Source organism: Mytilus trossulus, chromosome 12 (assembly GCF_036588685.1).
Source record: "Mytilus trossulus isolate FHL-02 chromosome 12, PNRI_Mtr1.1.1.hap1, whole genome shotgun sequence".
In the NCBI taxonomy this organism is placed as follows: Eukaryota; Metazoa; Mollusca; class Bivalvia; order Mytilida; family Mytilidae; genus Mytilus; species Mytilus trossulus.
In genome coordinates, this window is record NC_086384.1 from 2,925,173 (window position 1) to 2,945,865 (window position 20,693).

Below are 20,693 nucleotides of genomic sequence, written 5' to 3' on the forward strand. Positions count from 1 at the left end.
AAACAGTGCACATTTGTAGAGCTCACGGTAAAAAGTCAGTGTTACTATGTAGATCTCATGGAACGTAAGCAAAATTACCATGTAGTGCTCACGGTACGTAAACAGTATTACTTGGTAGAGCTCACGGTACGTAAACAGTATTACTATGTAGAGCTTACGCAGTATGACCATGTAGAGCTCACAGTACATAAACAGAGTCACTATGAAGAGCTCACAGTAAGTTAATAGTATTACTATGTAGAGCTCACACAGTGTTACTATAAAGAGCTCACGGTACGTAAACAGTGTTACTATGTAGAGCTCACAGAACGTAAACAGAGTCACTATGTAGAGCTCATTGTACTTTAACGGTGTAACTATGTAGAGCTCATGTAACGTAATCAGTGAAACTATGTAGAGCTCATGGCCCGTAATCAGTGTTACTATGAAGAGCTCACGGTACGTAAACAGTTTCACTATGTAGAGCATGTACGGCACACGGTACGTAATCCGTGTTAGACAGAAAAGAACTGTTGGTTATAGGTGCTTACAATTACTTCATTTGATCTTTGGTAGATGCTAGTAGTTGTCTCATCCCCCTATTGTGCAATGAAATTTAATGAAAAATAAGCAAACTATGCTCAGAAATAAAGACACTTTATGGTTCGTGGGCAAACCAATCGGACATAGCAACCCTGTGAGTTAGCCAAATGTACAAACATACGCAAATTAGTATCTTTATGAGCTTTTTAATCCTTACACAATAATAAAACATCGATAGAAGAGATAAAAAAAAAACAACGCGAAAACTATCGTTTAAAGACAAATATATGCATCAAGGGTTCATACAGTTGAATTCACACAGATAACAAATGTACAGCACTCGAAACCGGACCTAATCAGGTGCAAAATGTGAAAAATATGTCCGGTTAAACTTTCAATTACAGTAAGTCTTTTTTAATCAGTCCAATTATAATGTATAGTCCGTGACAAGTTGTAGAAGAATGGTTGTGGTTTTGGAACAACAATGTTAAACTGTAGTATCATTGTATCACATGTTATATAGAATGAACATCTAAAATTAGTAATTAGAGGAAAACATTTACAATAAAAAAAAAGCAATCAAATTAAACTAAGTTGCCTATTCCAGATCACACAATTTTCCAAAATTCAACACCAAACAATGTAAATTAGTTTGCTAAGTGATTTATAATGTTCAGCTTCTCTTTACAAGTAATAATAAGCGATTTCGGCAGACAGAATTCTAGTGTACTCAATGTGTGTACCCGTTATGTATAGCCAATGATAGTTTTATAATAATGTTGGCATTTTTCCATATGTTAAAGTAAATTTATAAGGAAACAACGACATACAATTCAAAACACATGACTATGCAGAATATATAAACAACACTCAACTACAGAAATAACTCTAAAATATGAATCTGCAGACAATCTAAACAATATCTTAACCTATGTCACTCATCTTCATTGTAGAGACTATTTCAAAGATGTTTCATCCACGCTAACTTCTTCAAACAACTAAAGGATAAAGATATTAAATGATATTACTTTGAAGAAAAAGAAAATACTTTCTCTGATGAACATTTAAAGGCAGTTTTAATAGAATTTAAAAAAAAACGATAACATAATTTTTTTAAATTATAGTAAACACAAAACATGGTGCATAAACTCTATTTTGTATGCAACCATTCGGTTTTCTCTTTTCTCATAATAGTAGCATCCGACCACCACGATGGTTTAGAGATTACTTATCCGACCACCACGATGGTTTAGAGATTACTTATTTTTGATTGAATGTTTTGTACTTTTATTACAGATATAACATATAGCCGAAATAAATATCAGAATGCTTTCTGTGACAGTGTGAGTGGATGTAAATGCAACACCTATTCATGTTTCTATGGTGACCCATGTCTCTGTGTAACAAAACCTAATTGTGGAATAGGTAAAACTTTGACAGATTCGGGAGGTATGTATAAGTAAAAATTACAGGTTGTCTTTGTTTTGATGTGTTTCAGCTTTTGATATAGCCATAAGATTAGGGACTCTCCGTTTTGAATTTTTCCTCCGAGTTCAGTATCTTTGTGATTTTACTTTTTGCAATATTGGATTGCATTAGCTGTTCTTTGCAAAAACCTTTCAAGGGTCTTCGGGGTTTTTAACACCTCTATTTGGCCTATTTATCATTTCGAGCGTCACTGATGATCGTTTTGTAATTTTAATGCGCGTCTGACCTTCATAACGGTTGTGATTGTGGCGGTTCGTCTTTTACTAATCAATTTCATGAATGTTAATAACACTACAAAATTAGCACATTCATCTTTTTGTGAGCTAATTCGGGTTGTTAAACAAAAATATTTCTAAGTAAGTGTTTAGCATGATGGCCATCGTAGCTAGCAGTTTCATGTGTTGATTCCTTTAGTCATATTTGGTCTTTTAAGGCAAACTTTTCTTAAAAAAAATGCCTGTATCAAGTCATACTTTTTTGTTGATGTTTGTTGTGCCTTGGTCTGTTCTAAATCTTTATTGTCATCTTTGCAAACACTATATATCAACCGTTTTATTTTTTTTGGCAATATAATAATGTAGAGAATTTACTGTCTCAATATAATTACTAGCACTATATAAATCAGATAAAACTTCAATGATTTAGTTATCAAATAGGTATATACTAAATGCCAGACGATTCTGTGCATTATATGCATATTTTTGGTATGATAGAAAATACAAGAATTGCTTCCTGTAATCATGGTAATCAAACCATAGGAAGGAAAAATAGTAATAAACTCAAATAATTCTTTTCGTTTCAGATTGTGTTCCTTGTCCTGTGAACACCTATAAACATGACACTGGTTGTGGCCCTTGTCGGAGGATCAACCAAAGGTTAATTTTATGTAATGTTAATCTCAATTTGTACCTATTATCCATCTATATTCAGTTTTATTCTTACATACCAACAGAGCAGACATTATTTTTAAGAAGTCAAATTGAGAAGATAATGTAATGATTGATTGTCATTCAGTTTTATTAATAAAATAATGGCATTATTAAAAAAAACTACCAAAAGAAGTTTTATTACCGAGGAAATATTAGTTTGAGAACTACAGACATATACATGGCAAAAAAGATCAACGACGATAAATAAAGGCCACAGTAGTATACCGCTGTTCGAAATTCATAAATCGATTGAGGAAAAAACAAATCAAGGTTACAAACTAAAACTGAGGGAATCACATCAAATGTAAGTAGAGAACAACGACACCACAGAAAAACAACACTAAAAAGGCAACAAGAGTTTTGTGGCTAGCCAAACCTCCCTGTTTTATCGCAATATTAAATATAACAAAAAAACATTACATTACATGATAAACTTGTGTTGAATTTAGGAGCTCCAAAAGGTTTCGCAATCCAGCTTCAACATAAACATTGAGATGTAAATATATTGATATTGTTATGTACCTATGTACATAATCTGAAACAGTATATATTAAGGTTGATATGCATTAAGTATTGCTAAGGCTCATTTAGTTACCAGTTGTTGAAAAGAAGAAAACAGGAAATGTGTATGTCGACGAAAACATTACAAAATCATGATTACAAACTGACAATACCACTCAAAACCAGACAGTTCAATTGCTAATCTGGCAGTGCCATTAAAATAATTCCACGGGAAATCGAAAAACTACGATACAAAAAAGTCTACATTAGTACCAAAAATAAAACTTAAATTTAAAACCCATAAAACACCTTAAAAGTCTTAAAGTGGACTGAAACTTTTTAATATATGTGTTTCCTAACATCACGCCTCGACAAAAGCCACGGAATTCTTTATCTCCTTTTTTTTATAAGATTAAGTGCTGGGTTTTCAGTATAAATATAATTCCGTCTATTGTGTCTTTTAATTTAGACCTTTTTTTTAGTATGTCTTTTTTTTAATTTTCTTTCCTTAGAAAAGCAAACATTACTTAAATAAAAATCCATTTATCAACAAAATTTAATTCTTTTATGTATTTTGTATCAGAAATCAAACCGTAGTTATTTCTCAACAAGTAAAGAAAAATAGGTATTGTAACCATTTAATATGTCCTTATCTCTATTAAGTTATCATAAAAATATTTTGCTGAATAAAAAAATGAAGAATTATTTTACACATTTAAATGTTATAGCTATGTAGTATTGTACTATACCGATCAGCAAACAGAACGCTTTAATTATAATAAATTTTCGAGTGAAATCAATGTGTTTGTTAATACTATCATCGAATTTTGTTCAGACTTAGAACAAAAAAAAATCATTAAGACAACACTCAAACGAGTGAATGTGTTCTTTGTACATGTGTATAAAAAGTCACACCCACATTAACATGTACATCATGCACATGCAAATCAGTTTACCTCGTGTTCAAATTGTAAGTTCTTTTTCCTCTAATAACAAAACAACAACTGAATAATTGTTTAAACGTGACATAAATGTTTCACCGACAAATATGCGATTTTTTTATACTTAATTTCAAAAACCTTATTGTTGATTTCTGATTTCTATCGTTTTTATAATATATTTTGTAGAACCGCTGTAGTAATTCACAGTACACAGCAACCTCTATACTCAGAAAGATCAACCCTTGTGTTTGCATCAATCTCCCCACAATGTACGTATGTTTGTTATAATGACGCGAATGAACAGTAGAATTATGCTTTGTTCTGAAAGATTATGTTTCTTTATGAAATAATTTGATATGTTAATAACACTTATCTACGAAATGTGTTATCGAAAGGTCCGAAATATCGTGAGCCTGAATCCGTCAATTGGAAATACAGCTTTAAAATTTTGATGGATTCAGTCGAGGATTATGCCAGGTAATGGGCTAAGCGCGAGAAGGAAGACGTAGACACTCTTTCTGAATGGATTAAGGCAGTGAGGTCGTTAATACAAATCAAAATTATGAAACTAAATGGGTCTATCAATGTCCATGCTTCGTTTATCTTTAAAGACCCAAATGTTGCAAAACACCTATCCTACCTCCATGACAAATATGTTATTGTCCCCGCAGATAAAGCCACAAACAACATCTTTTTTGTGTGTAAAACTCATTACATTAACTGCTTGATAAAAGAATTAGGTATTGACAATTCACTTAAAAACTCAACATATACCCTCCCGACACTTACCCAAAGAGGAAATACTGGATATGCATAGGTCTGTTCTATGTTCCTTTGGAATTTCAACTAAAGATAAAAAACTGGATCTTCCATCACTGTATTGGATACCAAACTACATAAGTGTCCTTACAAACAACGGTATATTGCTGGGTCTTCCAATTGCTCCACGAAACCTCTTTCTAACTTATTAACATCTATTTTATCAGCAATCAAAGACGGGCTTCAAATTTATTGTGAAACTGCCTAGAGGTGGCGTGAATCAGATGTGAATACTTAAAAATTACAAAGATCTTTTAGAGTACATACAATCTAACTCTCTTTCATCTTGTAACAGTATTAAAACATTTGACTTTTCTACTCTTTACACAAATATTCCACATTCGAAACTGAAAGACAAAATGAAAGAGTTGGTATTTCTTTGCTTCATACAAAAGAATGGCCAACTAAGGTACAAGTATCTTGTCTTAGGGAGGGATCAATCCTACTTTGTTAAGAATCACTCTGATTCAAACAAAAAATTCTCTGACACTGATATTATCAAGATGCTTTATTTAACAATGTAACATATGTGTGACGGTCGGAGGACGTGTTTTCAACAGACTGTCGGCATTCCAATGGGAACAAACTGTGCCCCTCTACTGGTCGATCTGTTTCTTTATTAATATGAGGCTGACTTCATGCAGGAACTTCTTCGGAAAAAAGATGAGAAGTTAGCAATATCCTTTAACTCTACTATCCGCTATATAGATGATGTTTTTTACTAAATAATTCAAAATTTGGTGTCTACGGGAACGATCTATCCCATCGAACTAGAGAAAAAGTCGGCCTCATACCTTGACTTTCATCTAGAAATTGACAATGAGGGTCGGTTGAAAACAAAAATTTACGACAAAAGAGATGATTTCAGCTTTCCAATTGTGAACTTTTCTTTTCTAAGTAGCAACATTCCGGCAGGACCTGCATACGGGGTATATATCTCCCAATCAATACGATATTCCCGTGCTTGCATTTTTCTATCATGATTTTCTTGATAGAGGGTTGCTGCTCACAAGGAAGCTATTAAACCAAGAGTTCAAAATGGTGCAGTTGAAATCATCCCTTCGTAAATTTCACAGACGCCATCACGAGTTTGTTGACGGTTATGGAATTACCAATTCACAAATGATATCGGATTTGTTCCTAACGTCGTAACTACAACCCCCTTCCCTTTCATGAAGTTGACCTACAGAATTAGAATAATTTCCGGATTTGTTATCACATAAGCACCACGACGGGTGCCACATGTGAAGCAGGATCTGCTTAGCCTTCGGGAGCACCTGAAATCACCCCTTGTTTTTGGTGGGGTTCGTGTCGTTTATTCTTTAGTTTTCTATGTTGTGTCATGTGTACTATTGTTTGTCTGTGTGTCTTTTTCATTGTTATTCATGTCGTTATCAGTTAATTTTAGATTTATGAGTTTGACTGTCCCTTTGGTCTCTTTCGTCCCTTTTTATATAGTAATGTAACAGAAAAAAATAATTTTGAAATGGATGGATAGTAAGAATTGTAAAAGTGCACGACAAGATGCAACAATAGTATATCTGCATGCATACATTCAAGCACTTGATGTCTTGTGGATTATTCCTTTGTTAGTTTTCCTAACAAGAAAAAGACGCACTACGGTCTATTTAACCATTTATTAGTCCTTATCTTTTTTGAGTTATCTTTCATTTTTTTTTGTTGCATTGAATATTGAAATGTATTTTACACATTTTAATGGGATAGCTACTTGGTGCATTGAATTGTACCGATCAGTGGGGTTCGTGTTGTTTTTTCTTAATTTTCTATATTGTGTCATGCGTACTATTGTTTGTCTGTTTGTCGTTTTATTTTTTAGCCATGGCGTTGTGAGTTTATTTTCGATTTATGAGTTTGTCTGTCCCTTTGGTTTTTTTCCTCCCTCTTCTTTATTGTAATCTGAAATTTACAAAGTCAGCAACCAAAATATTATATCAAGCCGTACGTTGACCTATAATGGTTTACTTTTATAAATTGCTATTTGGATGGAGAGTTGTCTCATTTGCACTCACACCACTTCTTTCTATATCTATACACATTATATACACGAATATGTTTTTTTCCATCTATTTCGGCGCAAGATATGTATGATTTAACAAACGTATAAGTCAGTACGCCAGAAGTGCGTTTCGTCTACAAAATTTTCATCGGTGATGACCATTAAAAAAGGAGTAAGAAAGGCCAAATAATGTACACAGTTGACGATAATTGAATAATATCGAAATAGAAAATCCATAATATTTCGAAAAAGTGAGAGTTTTGTTGAATGCCAGTTTATAATTAGGGTCGTTTGAATTATATTTCATGAAAATATAGAGATGCTAACTACTGGGCTGGCGATACACGATTAAAATTTATTTACTTAAATATCATCCTTTATTTAGGCGAAAGATGTATATGACTTAAAATTACATTAAACTGTGACAATGTTACCGAACAACTTTCTTTGTGTGATCGTATATTAGAGTATTCACAAACCAACTCATTTTCAGATTTACAGGAAAGTAAAAACAAAGACGAACCTATTCTAATACCTGTGTAAGTAAAAACTAAATAGAATATATGATAAAAGAGTGTTATAATCTACATCTCAGGATATATGAAAAAAATAGAAATAAAGGTTAACTCTGTCCTACAAAGTATACTTTTAAACGGCAATCAGTAATAAGAGAATTACAACACTCTCCTGGTTCCATAACGGGTGAAAATGTAGAGATGCGTCAATATGATAGTTTAATGTGTTTAAATTTTTGATTTTAACAAAGAGAATTTCCTTATGAATTTTCGTCACAGTTCGGTATATTTGTTATTTTACTTACTGTACTGCTATTATAACAAAGACACAGTTTTCCCAAAGAAACATACAGTACTATTGCAAAACATACACGGAAACAATACATAGAGCAAAACTAACTCTCTTCAAATAAGGTTAGCTTTGGTGCACCAGAAGGGGATGCATGATTGCACTTCTAGTCATGTTGATAAATTGGTTGAATAAATATGATTTTGATACTTATAAAAATGTGTTTCACCGTCAATTTAGAAAAATTACATGTTTGGTATTATCCTTTACGTAGCACGTATATGCTGAACTGTAGTTATAGATATCATACACGCTAGAAAAAATATTATAAAAGTTGTTTTTATTCGTTTCATTGTTACTGTTATTGAAATAAACTTTTTTTTACAGCATAGTAGTACTATGTGTTATATTTGTGTTCCTCTTGGTTGCCATATCTGTGTATTGTATAAGGAACCCTGGGTTCGTTTTAGCTGGAATTTGCTGGAGTCATGGTAAATACTACATTATAATATGATCTATAAAATTAATGTTGATTTATAGAAATAAGATAAATGTAGCAAATCGGTTCATATATCTGAAGTATATTATCCTGAAATAGGGAAAGATTTCATTTAGTTCGTTTTTCTTGAAACAAATCATAATACAAACACTTTGAAAATCAAGACTTTTGATGGTATTTCAAAATGTGTTACAGATTATATTGAACAACAGAATAGACAGGATATGAACAACACTCAGACAGCCGTACTTATAAGAAGTCCAACTGACGATGATAGTGTAACAGTTAATATGCACACAGCTCTACCAAAAGATAAAAACACAATATCATATCCTAATCTACAGGCTATGAATGGAGACACACAAAATGCAGCTCTCACTGACGCAGGTTCAACTGAATCGGGATTTCATGAAGAATGTGATGAAAATATGTCAAGCAGTGAACCATCGATAAACGAAATGAATTATAAATATGAAAGCTGTCAGAACAAATGTGATAGTTTGAACATAGGCCAACATGACAATGATGACTGCTCATACAAAACAAAGAAAGAGCAGCCGATCCAAGACTTTTCGACGGGAAATCATTTTAAGGATTATTTTGGTTTTTCATCCTCCCTAAGTCCGGTTGTAAAGGAAACCGAACCTTATATTGGTAGTTCATTTTCTAAAACCAAGAAGAGTTCTGCTCTTACTATTCCAGGTATGTTTCTGATTGCTTCATTCGGTCAATATAAATTGATCAAAGATCAAGATAACTTGTATATCCCTGGTTATCCATTATGTCACACTGAAAGACCATCTGTCAGGGTCGCCACATTTTGCATGTTGTTGTTTGGATATATTTGTCAATTTGATTTGCAATCTATAAAGAAGACTGGCTCGATAATTTTCCGGTACTTAGTATGTTTTATTTATGTATATAAACGGTGTATATCGACATGACTAAGGTTCAAGGTATTTACCTTTGACGAACTGATTGAAGTTAAAGTTAAAAGATTCGTTCTTAATGTAGATTCATGTTATGCAGCCATCTTGGATTGTACTAGTGTAGTACACAATCAGTATAATTATTTGCCCAAATCTGCAAATATGTAGACTGATTTGTAATTTCATTGATTACACTTTTCATTTGTATAAAAAAAAATGCTGATGTATTGCATTATTCAAAATATGTAAACTAATACCAAACATTTCTGTTTAAGAATCGATTTTGTTTAACTAAGTAAGGTAAGGGGATATAACTCTTTTGGTAACAAATTTTTACAGAACTGATAGGTACTTTTTATTTTTACTTGTAGCAAGAAACAAGTTTTGTACCACCATTTTTTTATTTTTATTTTCTTAAATCATAGTATATGACCTATCTTCTTACACATGTTACAATTTATTTCAAAATTCTATCGCATATATATTTTTATGCACAAAAATGTGTTTTCATGACCATTCTTAGCAAATTCAGACAATCTTCAACTACCCATAGCTTTAAAAATAACAAAGTGACCAATCCTCTTAATATATTTTTTAAATGAGTACAGTAATATCTTCTTTTTGGCTAGGTATAAGAAAATTCTATCTCGGGGAAACATATACCTATGATCTACCTTAAATCAATCATATTCGACTTGGTATCCACATCACTACACTTTTTAGTAAAGTGATATGTACAATTAAGGTAGATTCATGGTATACCACCATCTAGGATTGTACAATCACAGTACAAAATCGGTCTAGTTATTTGCCCAAATCAGGAAATATGGAAATAGATTTGCAATTCAATGATTATATAAAGAAAACTTGTTTTATACAAAATATTTTAACAAATATCAACCTTTTTGGTTTTTAAAATCATTTTTTTTTCAAATGAGCCCTTACTCTTTTAGTACAAAATTTATACTGGACTAATAGGGATTTTTTTTACTTTTTACCTGTGGCAAGAAAACAAGTTCGGTGACACCATGTTTTCTTTTTGTTTTCTTAAAACATATTATGAAACCTATCTTCTCACAATTTATTTCAACATTCTATCTCATAGAATTTTTGTATGCACTCTCAGGTGTTTTTTATGAACAAACCTTGCAAATTTAGGCATTTTTCAACGACTTAAAGCTTGCAAAATTGCACGGTGACCCATTCTTTTTATAATATTTTTGAAAAAAAGCATAGTTAAATCTTAGATTTAGCAAATTGTAAGAAAATTCTGTCTCAAAAAACATTTACTTATGATCTACCTTAAGATGTGTTACAGTCGTGGAAAATAAGTAAAATTACAAAAATACTTATCATGAACTCAGAGGAAAATCTAATTGTACAGTCCATAATGGCATTGCAAAATCAAATGAAAAAACACATAAAAAAATGGACATAAACTGTTATATAGCTGTCTTGGTACAGCCTTTTTCAAATGTAGAGAAAGGTGGATTAAATTAATCAGCTCTTTGTGAGTAGGGTTCTTATATTTATGATTGGCAATCTCACAAAGTAATTCCCATGCACCGTACAACACATTAAATAAGACACAATATATACGTAGTAAGATTGATAACTCTCCATATCAATAAGATACGTTTAAGTAAACTCTATATTTGTAGATAAGACTGAGTCATATCCACTGGCATCTGGGGAGTATATCCCAATGAATAAATCTGGTATGTATATCAGTACATAAGTGTCTATCTTAAATTGGTAATTTATCAACATTTGATTATGTGTTTATCCTCAAAAATGATTTTAACATGCATAATATCGAGTGCAATTCTTTCATCAGGTATATAATGTTAATTCTGTATCACTTATATTCCATACAGATTCAACATTAAAAATTAACACAAGAACAAAATATCGAGTCCAGGGAAATTATTACGGTAAGTTCTTTTACAAATTGCAAAGTCAAATGCTCAAACACATCAAAATTGAAAACGAAACACCATCTAATAGTCGCCTTTTTATTTTAGTATCGTTTACATTGTTTGTCCGGTTATCTCTTCTGACAGTTTTTTAGGTACAATTTAAACATTTTGCACGATATTCAAACAGTTACATTATCACCCAAAGTGTTTAATTATAATTTCCTTTGGCAAGGTAGGGGCATCATTTGTGTTTTACAAACAGTGTTACAAGTTGTATATCAGCATCGTTGTTTGTCAAATCTAGAATATTCCATTATAACAATTGTCTACTAGCTAATAAATCTGTTTTAGATTTTTTGCATATCCACATTTGACAGAAATGTTACGACTAATATATTTTTTCCATCTTATGACTGTCGCACTTCATATAAAAACAAACATTTTACAATGGATAGAGTTTCTTTACAGTAAAACATGCTCATATATTCCCTAAATATTATAATACATCTCCTTTCCTTAGAGCTAAAGACAGTCGTAATACTTATACTAATATAACAGAAGTTGTACAATAGATATACTATCACTATACAGCTTTAGATATTTGTAATACATAGTTAACGGACATATTACAATATATCTACTTTCCTTACAGCTTAAACAGTCGTAATACTTGTGCATATATATCAGAGGTATTACAATATGTTTACTTTTGTTATAGCTTTAGGCAGCAGTAATAATTGAACACATATAACATAAATTTTACAATAGATATACTCATGATACTCTCCCTACTGCTTAAGATATTTGTAATACATGCATAACAGAAATACTACAATGTACATTTGTATCTACTTTTTTTTACAGCTTAAGACAGCAGTCGTTTAATTTCAAACGCGCAATTTTACACCAGTGGAAAACCTTCTATCATTTATGGATAGACTTTATATAGATAAATTCAGCCGTATAAGAAAAGCAAAGTGAGAATGTTAAACTGATGTATGCCTTTTTGTGCTTCTTTGTTACATTTGTTGTTTATGTAGTGATATTAAGATGATAACACAATATTGTCTGTTGTACCCCTTTTTTGGACATTTTTACTCTTTCAGTATGTTTGTTTTGTTCATACATCGTTGACAATGTAATGGAATTTGATGCGACTGTCATACAAGTGAGAGGTTTAGCTAGCTATAAAACCAGGTTCAATCCACCATTTTCTACATTAGAAAATGCCTGTACCAAGTCAGGAATATGACAGTTCTTATCCATTCGTTTGATGTGTTTGGACTTTTGATTTTGCCTTTTGATTTTTGATTTTCCTTTTTGAATTTTCCTCGGAGTTCAGTATTTTTGTGTTTTTACTTTTTAATTGAACATTTACAACAGAAATGTAACAATATTCATACTTTCATTACAGCTTTAGACAGTAGCAATACAAGTAATGACAGCATTGTGAGCGATTTAGAGTATTTTAATCATGAAATTAGAGGAACTTATAACAGTTGCAAAAGCTATGGTGGAAAATCAGAGACAAAACCGAAACTTAGTGGCCCAAATAGTTTAGACAGTGGTGTGTTTGGATCAGAGAAAAACGAATGTCAATAGTTCAAAGTGTTCATATTTGTCAGGAATCCGATTCGATGTATATTAATGTAACTTAAGGTGTTCATTACAAATTTATCTCAACATTTTTTTTTTAAACATTGCTCAATTTTACATGCCTCAATGTGTTCCATATGGACAACGCATTTATATCATTAATTTTTGTGTCATTTTTGTCTTTTGTGGATAGTTGTCTCATTGACAATCTGACCACATTTTCTTTTTTATAAATTGATCTCAGCATGTTTTATTTTTAAAACATTGCTAATTTTTACATGCCTCAATGTGTTCCATATCATATTGGTTGTCTGCTTTTTGGGTATATTGATTTAATGCATAAAAGTTGACAACGCATTTGTGCAGGAAACATATATATTATATATATTTATCGTCTATATGACTATTCCGTTATCTAAAATCGACTATTTGACTATTCCAGTATCTGAAAATCGACTATTTGATTATTCCAGTATCTAAATATCAACTATTTGACTATTCAAATATCTTAATATCGATTATTTGACTATTCAAGTATCTAAATATCGACTATTTGACTATTCCATTATCTAAATATCGACTATTTGACTATTCCATTATCTAAACATCGAAGTTTTTACAAACATATCGCTAGTGAGTTAAAATAAATAGTGTGTGTTTGGATCAGAGAAAACAGAATGTCAATAGTTCAAAGTGTTCATATTTGTCAGATATGTGATTAGATCGTATATCAGTTTAACTAAATGTGTTCGTTCCAAGTTGATCTTAGCATGGGTTTTTTTCAAAACATTGTTAATTTTTACATGCCTCAATGTGTTCCATGCCAAATGCTTTTGGGTATATGGATTTAATGCATAATATATATTTATTTATCGACTATTTGACTATTCGATTATCTAAATATCGACATTTGACTATTCCTTTATCTAAACATCGAAGTTTTGAAAAACAAATCGCTAGTCAGTTGAAATAAATATTGTGAGTTTGGATCAGAGAAAAATGAATGTCAATAGTTCAAAGCGTTCATATTTGTCAGATATTCGACTCGATCGTATATCAATCTAACTAAATGTGTTCATTCCAAATTTATCTTAACATGTGGTTTTTTTTAAACATTGCTGATTTTTACATGCCTCAATGTGTTCCATATCATATTGGTTGTCTGCTTTCGGGTATATTGATTTAATGCATAAAAGTGGACTACGCATTTTTGCAGGGAATATATATATATATATATTTATTTTTGCGACACAAAATGAAAACACCAACATGAAAAACAGTTTTCTAGTAGGTTTATTTTTTGCTGTAATTCAGAATTGTTACAGTGATCTCAGGCACGTGATGTACACAAATTAAACGCAGTTATAGAGTGCAATCTCCCTAGGCAAAATGGTGAATTATATTTTAATCGAAATCTAACAAATCTGTCATTAATTGCTCGACAAATCATACAACAAAGAACAGAAGCAATAGAAACTTAACAAACAAAAGGGAACATCATGCTTTGCGGCAAAATATGGTGTATGAGTAGGGCAAATAGTTCTTATTGAATATTTGCAACCGAAGTTTACTGATGTTCAAATGTGAGGACAACCAAGCTTACGAACAAAGGAAGAGGTAAATTAAAAAGATCGGGTTCGTAGACAGTGTAAACACGTAGATCTACACGAAGACAAAATCTCACATTCGGAATAGGACACAATCAACAAAATATCGACTATTTGACTATTCCTCTATCTAAATATCGACTATTTGACTATTTCATTATCTAAATATCGACTTTTTTACTATTCCGTTATCTAAATATCGACTATTTGACTATCCTATTATCTAAATATCGAAGTTTTTAAAAAACATATCGTTAGTGAGTTAAAATAAAAATATATCATATCGGTCAAGTATTTTCTTGATCAAACGTAGAAAGATAAAGCGGTTGGTATGTTACTGCTGAGTGATGTTCAGCAATTTAAATAGACACACTGCTCGCTAGCGAAATCATGAAGTGCATAGAAATGTATTCATTTCTGAATTAAAAATCCAATGTAAATACGACAACATGAATATTCACTTTTTTCGTATCTGTTTTATTTTAACAATATTAATACTGTCAGCTTTTACGTTAATTATATTTTGCTTTTACTGTTTATGATAATGATCAAATGTTATGTATTACATATTGTTAACATTATTTTTCAGGTTTTTTATGTTGTTGATAATATAAATATATATGAAATATTTGATTTGATTTGTTTTGATTCATTAACCTCACTTTGTCTTTGACATTTGAAAAAAACAACATTTACTGTCAAACAAATACTTTTTTCATAGTCAATTGAGGAAAATGAAACGTTATAAGAACAATGAAGAAAGAATGCTCCTGATTATAAAATCACTTCAAATCTTAAATGAAACAAAAAATAACTATAATGTATATGATATTATAATTTCCGTCTTAATATTGCAAGCTATGCAATCTAAATTCTATTTGTAGTTTACATGTATGAAAAGAAGTTCCTCAATCACTAACCTCTTTTAATGCTGGCTGTAGACATCCCTAGAACTCAGACCTATGCCGTGTATGTAAAACCCTTACGTGATTTGAGCATCAGTAAAATAAGAAGTTATAATTTCAATCTAATAAAATATCTGTAATAAATAAACTTTTTTATAAACCATAAACTCCAGTGTTAGTGATTTTAAAATATTGTTTATGGCAAAATTCTTACTGGTTCCGATTGATCATTATTGTTTTGAAAGAAACAGAAGATTTGTATTGAATTCTTAAGTCATTATCCTCTCGGAATATTTGAATGGCTTTAATTCCTTTTGTTCTGATAAGAAATTGACACTGTTCTCCAGACCACATCAAATGACAAGATTCGAGTTCGTGTATGTCTTTAAATCCATATTTGATGTAATTGCATTCAGAACATACAACTCCGACGTCAGGTTCGGTCGGCGACACAATAGTGAAACCAATCTCTGCTAGCATAGTCCCATTGATGTTTAAGTTATACTCTATTATTGCGCTTTCATTAGTTCTAGTTATCTGGCTTAGCGTCATTTTGTCATCACATGCATATGGACTGTATGAATCTGTGGCGTCCAATATTGACTGAGATCGACGCTTTTGCTTCAACAAATCTAAAACTATGCTATCAGTTTGAATATTCAGAAAAGAGCAATCACTACTCCACTGAACATGTTGTCCCATTAGACTATCTCGATCTTCTTTTGATGAACCATATAGGCTCTGATTACACGCATAACATGTGACGGTATCTAAATGTCCAGTGTATATAAATCCCGCTTCAGCAAATATCAAAATTTGACGCTTGTCATATGGCCAGTTTTTGAATGTTTCAATTCTTTTCTCCGTTGTGTCCAACTGACAACAACGAGCTTTAAAATTTTCCAAATATAGATTTCGAACAATGTTATTTACTGAATGTAATAACGCGTAATTTGTATGTCCTTCAAACTTCACATCATAGGTCATTCTGTCATCAATTCCTGTGTAAAAGTCGTAGTTAAGAGACTTTTCAATAAAGGTTGTAAGATTCGATTGCCATATCGGACATCCTTTAATAAGCTTATCGTGTCCTTCTTCTGTCAAATTAATGACCACTTCTCTGAGTGTACATGCTTGATTAAAGTGTACTATGCTTACTAGTGTGTCTCGGTTTTCTATCATAACATTTTCAAATCTATCCCACTTCAAAATTAGACATTGGTCGACAATCTCCACGCCACATCCTTTTAAAAGACTTGCATGCATTGTTCTCGTACCCATTTGACTTGTAAACTGAGAAATGCCCGATTGTTTGCATAATTGTCTGAACTTCTTTTGCTTTTTTATGCTTTTTATTGCTAAAGTTTTTTTACATTCTTCAATCAAATTCCGAATATCTTCGTCCGATTCACCACTACTCGAAGAACATAATATATGATTTTCTAATACCCGTAGCAATTTTGGCCACCAGTCTTCTCTCCTGTCAGTCACAATTAGTGGATGGTAGTTACGCAGGCAAATTGGCATTTCGCTATCATTTAACAGTATTGGAACCATTGCGTGTTCCTCGTCTGACTCTGTTATTAGCATCACAGCATTTTCCATGTTATTCGTGAACGATTTCGATTTAAGTGAATTTTCCGAAATAACAAACGCTGTAATTATTGATTGTTTTATTTTCCTCTGAATATTCTTAAATACGGATATTTCTATATCAAAATCATCACTGATACACCCACCTTTAAATCCATAATATTCTAGGTTTTTTATAACATCGCTGACCCAAAGTCTATCAAGTTCGGATTTTCTATCATTGAACATGAATATATGATAACTTTTTTGAAAAGGTAACAAATGAAAATGTTCCATTCTATTATTTCTTGCTTTTGTTCTAAATATATCCGCCTAAAATATTAAATTTCCGATGACCAAATACACAACTTATAACAGGAAGTAAATATATATACTTATCATACGTCATTTTAAATTTAAGAATAGAATTCGTTACAATAAAAATCGAATATTTATCTTTTGTAGTCCCGACAAAACGAGAAATGTACAACAATTGAATTGAGACATTTAATAGTCTGATCTTATTTCTTATACGCAGCATATTGAAATGACCCTGTACATTTCTTTGTTTTTTTGTGGTTGTACATGAGTAAGATACTGGCGAAAATCTGATATGCATATATATGTAAATATGTGAAACCGCTGAGGCATAACAAATCATATGCAGTCAGATGAAACGTATTAGAAGCTGTATAATTTAATAAAAAAAAAAAAAAAAATTCTATGTGATTTTGTGTCTTTATAAGTATTTTGTGGAAAAGATGAGATGAGTTTATAAATACTACAAACTATCTTCTCTTTTATGCATTGATTGATTGATTGATTGATTGATTGATTGATTGCATGATTGATTTACACTGCAACAGTAAACAAACCTATATCCCGGCGAGTGTACTCGTAGAGACTAGTAACATATATGTGACAACTTCATTTTGATTCATTGATTAATTGATTGATTGATTGATTGATTGATTGATTGATTGATTGATTGATTGATTGATTGATGCGCATATACACATTCAAAACATAAACAAAGATAGCAATACAGAAATATTCCTATATTCATATATAAACATTATCTTTCAAATGAGCAATTGGCATTGTTTAATTTAAGGCATAGGGTTTTGTTTACCATGAAATATAAATCCTTCGATTTTATAACTCACATTGGATTTAGATTACCATTAAATTTTGCAACCATTGCCTTTTTATACAATCAAAAACTTACTTAAGTCTGTCCTTACAAATTTTGCCAAGTATAATGTATTGCTTACATATAAATCGATAGGACTATTAAGAGGGCTCCTGGGTATAAATCTATTTTTTTTTTCTAATATAGGATTTTGCTATATTTTTCTCTAAATAAACTTTATCCTATACCTAATAGAAAAATTAAATAAAAATATGGGGTCACCGTTCATTTAAGCTCACAATCTGCCATCGAAAAAAGCATGCATTTTAGTTTAGGTGCTTTTTTTCTGTTGAACTAATAGGAGAAAAAAAGGTAAAATCGAAATAAAAAAAGAACCTAATATAAGAAATTGCTTAAATTTTACGATTGTTTAGTTAACGTGCAGCTTATTCGAAAAAAATAATAAAAAATGTAGGTCACCGATGAGTTTAAAAAGATATTTCAATTTTAATGCCAAAAAATATCATTTTTTCACCAAAGGGAGATAATTTTGAGCTTTTTCAATGATATCAAAATTTTAAAAATCATTTGGGGCTTAAACGCCTTGATTTTTTGGGTTGATTTTTTAACCATATCATAATGTTACAACTAATAATGTAATGAATACAATTTGTTATGAAACAAACAAATGTTTAAATATTTGCTATTTTTTTTTTGTACCCACGAGCCTCCTTAATACATTCAAAAATTAAATACGACCTAATCTTATTTTTTTATCAAACATTTAAAAACTATCAAGATATTATAAAGACGGCTCACATTTAAGGAAAATGTAATATTTCCTTGAAATATCTAGCCTGAATAGACATGGTTTTTCAAAATCAGAATACAACATTTCCCGTGACAATGAACTACCGCAATAAGATAATTTTAATTCAGTCGATACATGAACACGATAAATTCTTACTTTGTATTTTATAAAGTATTCATTTAAGAACACACGGAAACAAATAATTATATTTGAAAAGGATTATATTTTTATTTTGATAACCTTGATAAATACTGCCACTTTTTCACCAGGGAGTTAAATCACAAATTATTCAGCAACTGTCCATTTACCTATCAAGTTGTCTTCCTTTGCATGGATAGTAACAGAGATATATGTGAAAAAGTTAACAAATAAAAGGTTTTATTTCTATTTAGCAACATTTCAGTAGCGCCAGCATTTGAAGTATATATGTTACAGTTAATTTATAAAATCTGTGATTTTGAAATATCCTAGAATATTTAGGGATTTTGTAAAATAACTAACACTTCCATTGATTTTGTAAAATCCCGGAAATTAATAGTGATTTTATAAAACCATTGAAAATGTTGATAGGGATTTTGTAAAAAATCCCGGATAAATATTAGAGATGTGTTTTTCTTAATTTCACTGACAATAGCCAGAAGAATAATATATCAATGTCCATGTTAAAATATTATACACATATTTATATATGTTATGACGGCAATCACTTCAAACTAATATCTTTATATTTGATAATAAAATTTGATATAATTGGGTTTATAAATAAAGGCAACAGTAGTATACCGCTATTCAAAACTCATAAATCAATGGACAAAAAACAAAATCGGGGTAACAAATAAAACTGAGGAAAACGCATTAAATATAAGAGGAGAACAACGAGACAACATTAAAATGTAACACACACAGAAACGGACTAAGTAATAGACAAAATCCTATGAGAATAACAAAATATAACATCAAAACCAAATACATGAAATTGGGATAGATAATTACCGTGACATGTCTTATAGTAATGTGAATTCACACGCAAAAACAAAGAGAAAACAAACGCTAAAATTTATACTTCAGGAACTACAGAAATAATATAAGAAAAACACAAAATTTTACTCTCTTTTTTTAAAGAACTTACTAATAAAAAAGAATCAATTTATTGTAAAAATTCCCTGAATTCAATCAGGGAAATTGTAAAAAAAAAAATGGTTATTTCAGTGGTTTTGTAGAATCCCTAGTCAAAATCATGGATTTTGTAATATCACTATAAATCAGTTCAGCGATTATACAAAATCACTGAAATTTCAGGGATTTGATAAAATACCTGTTTTTATAAATTCACTGTAACATGTATTTCCAAGTTAATACGATATACCAGGGCATGCATTTCTTGTCATGGTTACCTTGACTTATGTTTGATGCCCACATGGAAGCTATTGAGCCAAGAGTTCTAAGTGGTGAAGTTGAAATCATCTCTTCACCCATTTTACGGACGACATCACGATTTAATTGTTCGTTATGCATGGCATATCTGTTTCACAGATAACGATGGATATCTTCCTATTGTCGTAATATTTGTACTCACATGGGCACTCGGGTGTCACTTTAGTAGTAGAATCTGTTTACCCGTCCAGGGTACCTGAGTACCTGAGATCATTCTAATTTTTTGTGGGGTCGTATTGGTCATTTTGTCATTTTCAGTGTTATGTTG

At 31.1% G+C, this 20,693-nt stretch overlaps 2 protein-coding genes across 2 annotated transcripts in view; one reads left to right on the plus strand and one right to left on the minus strand.

Moving 5' to 3' along the window:
- Positions 1-14,190, plus strand: part of LOC134693561 (uncharacterized) — a 29,923-nt gene extending 15,733 nt beyond the window's left edge. The window contains exons 5-13 of the mRNA XM_063554400.1: positions 1,819-1,971; positions 2,813-2,885; positions 4,568-4,650; positions 7,711-7,756; positions 8,409-8,512; positions 8,716-9,222; positions 11,111-11,167; positions 11,327-11,383; positions 12,783-14,190. Of these exons, the coding sequence (XP_063410470.1) occupies positions 1,819-1,971; positions 2,813-2,885; positions 4,568-4,650; positions 7,711-7,756; positions 8,409-8,512; positions 8,716-9,222; positions 11,111-11,167; positions 11,327-11,383; positions 12,783-12,970 (1,268 nt within the window). The 3' untranslated portion in view covers positions 12,971-14,190. The remainder of the gene's footprint in view (positions 1-1,818; positions 1,972-2,812; positions 2,886-4,567; positions 4,651-7,710; positions 7,757-8,408; positions 8,513-8,715; positions 9,223-11,110; positions 11,168-11,326; positions 11,384-12,782) is intronic.
- Positions 14,191-15,671: 1,481 nt separating this feature from the next.
- LOC134692938 (uncharacterized) lies at positions 15,672-17,630 on the minus strand. Its single transcript, XM_063553582.1, has one exon. The coding sequence runs from the start codon at positions 17,343-17,345 to the stop codon at positions 15,687-15,689; it is 1,659 nt and encodes a 552-aa protein (XP_063409652.1). The 5' UTR covers positions 17,346-17,630; the 3' UTR covers positions 15,672-15,686.
- Between the last annotated feature and the right edge of the window lie 3,063 nt (positions 17,631-20,693).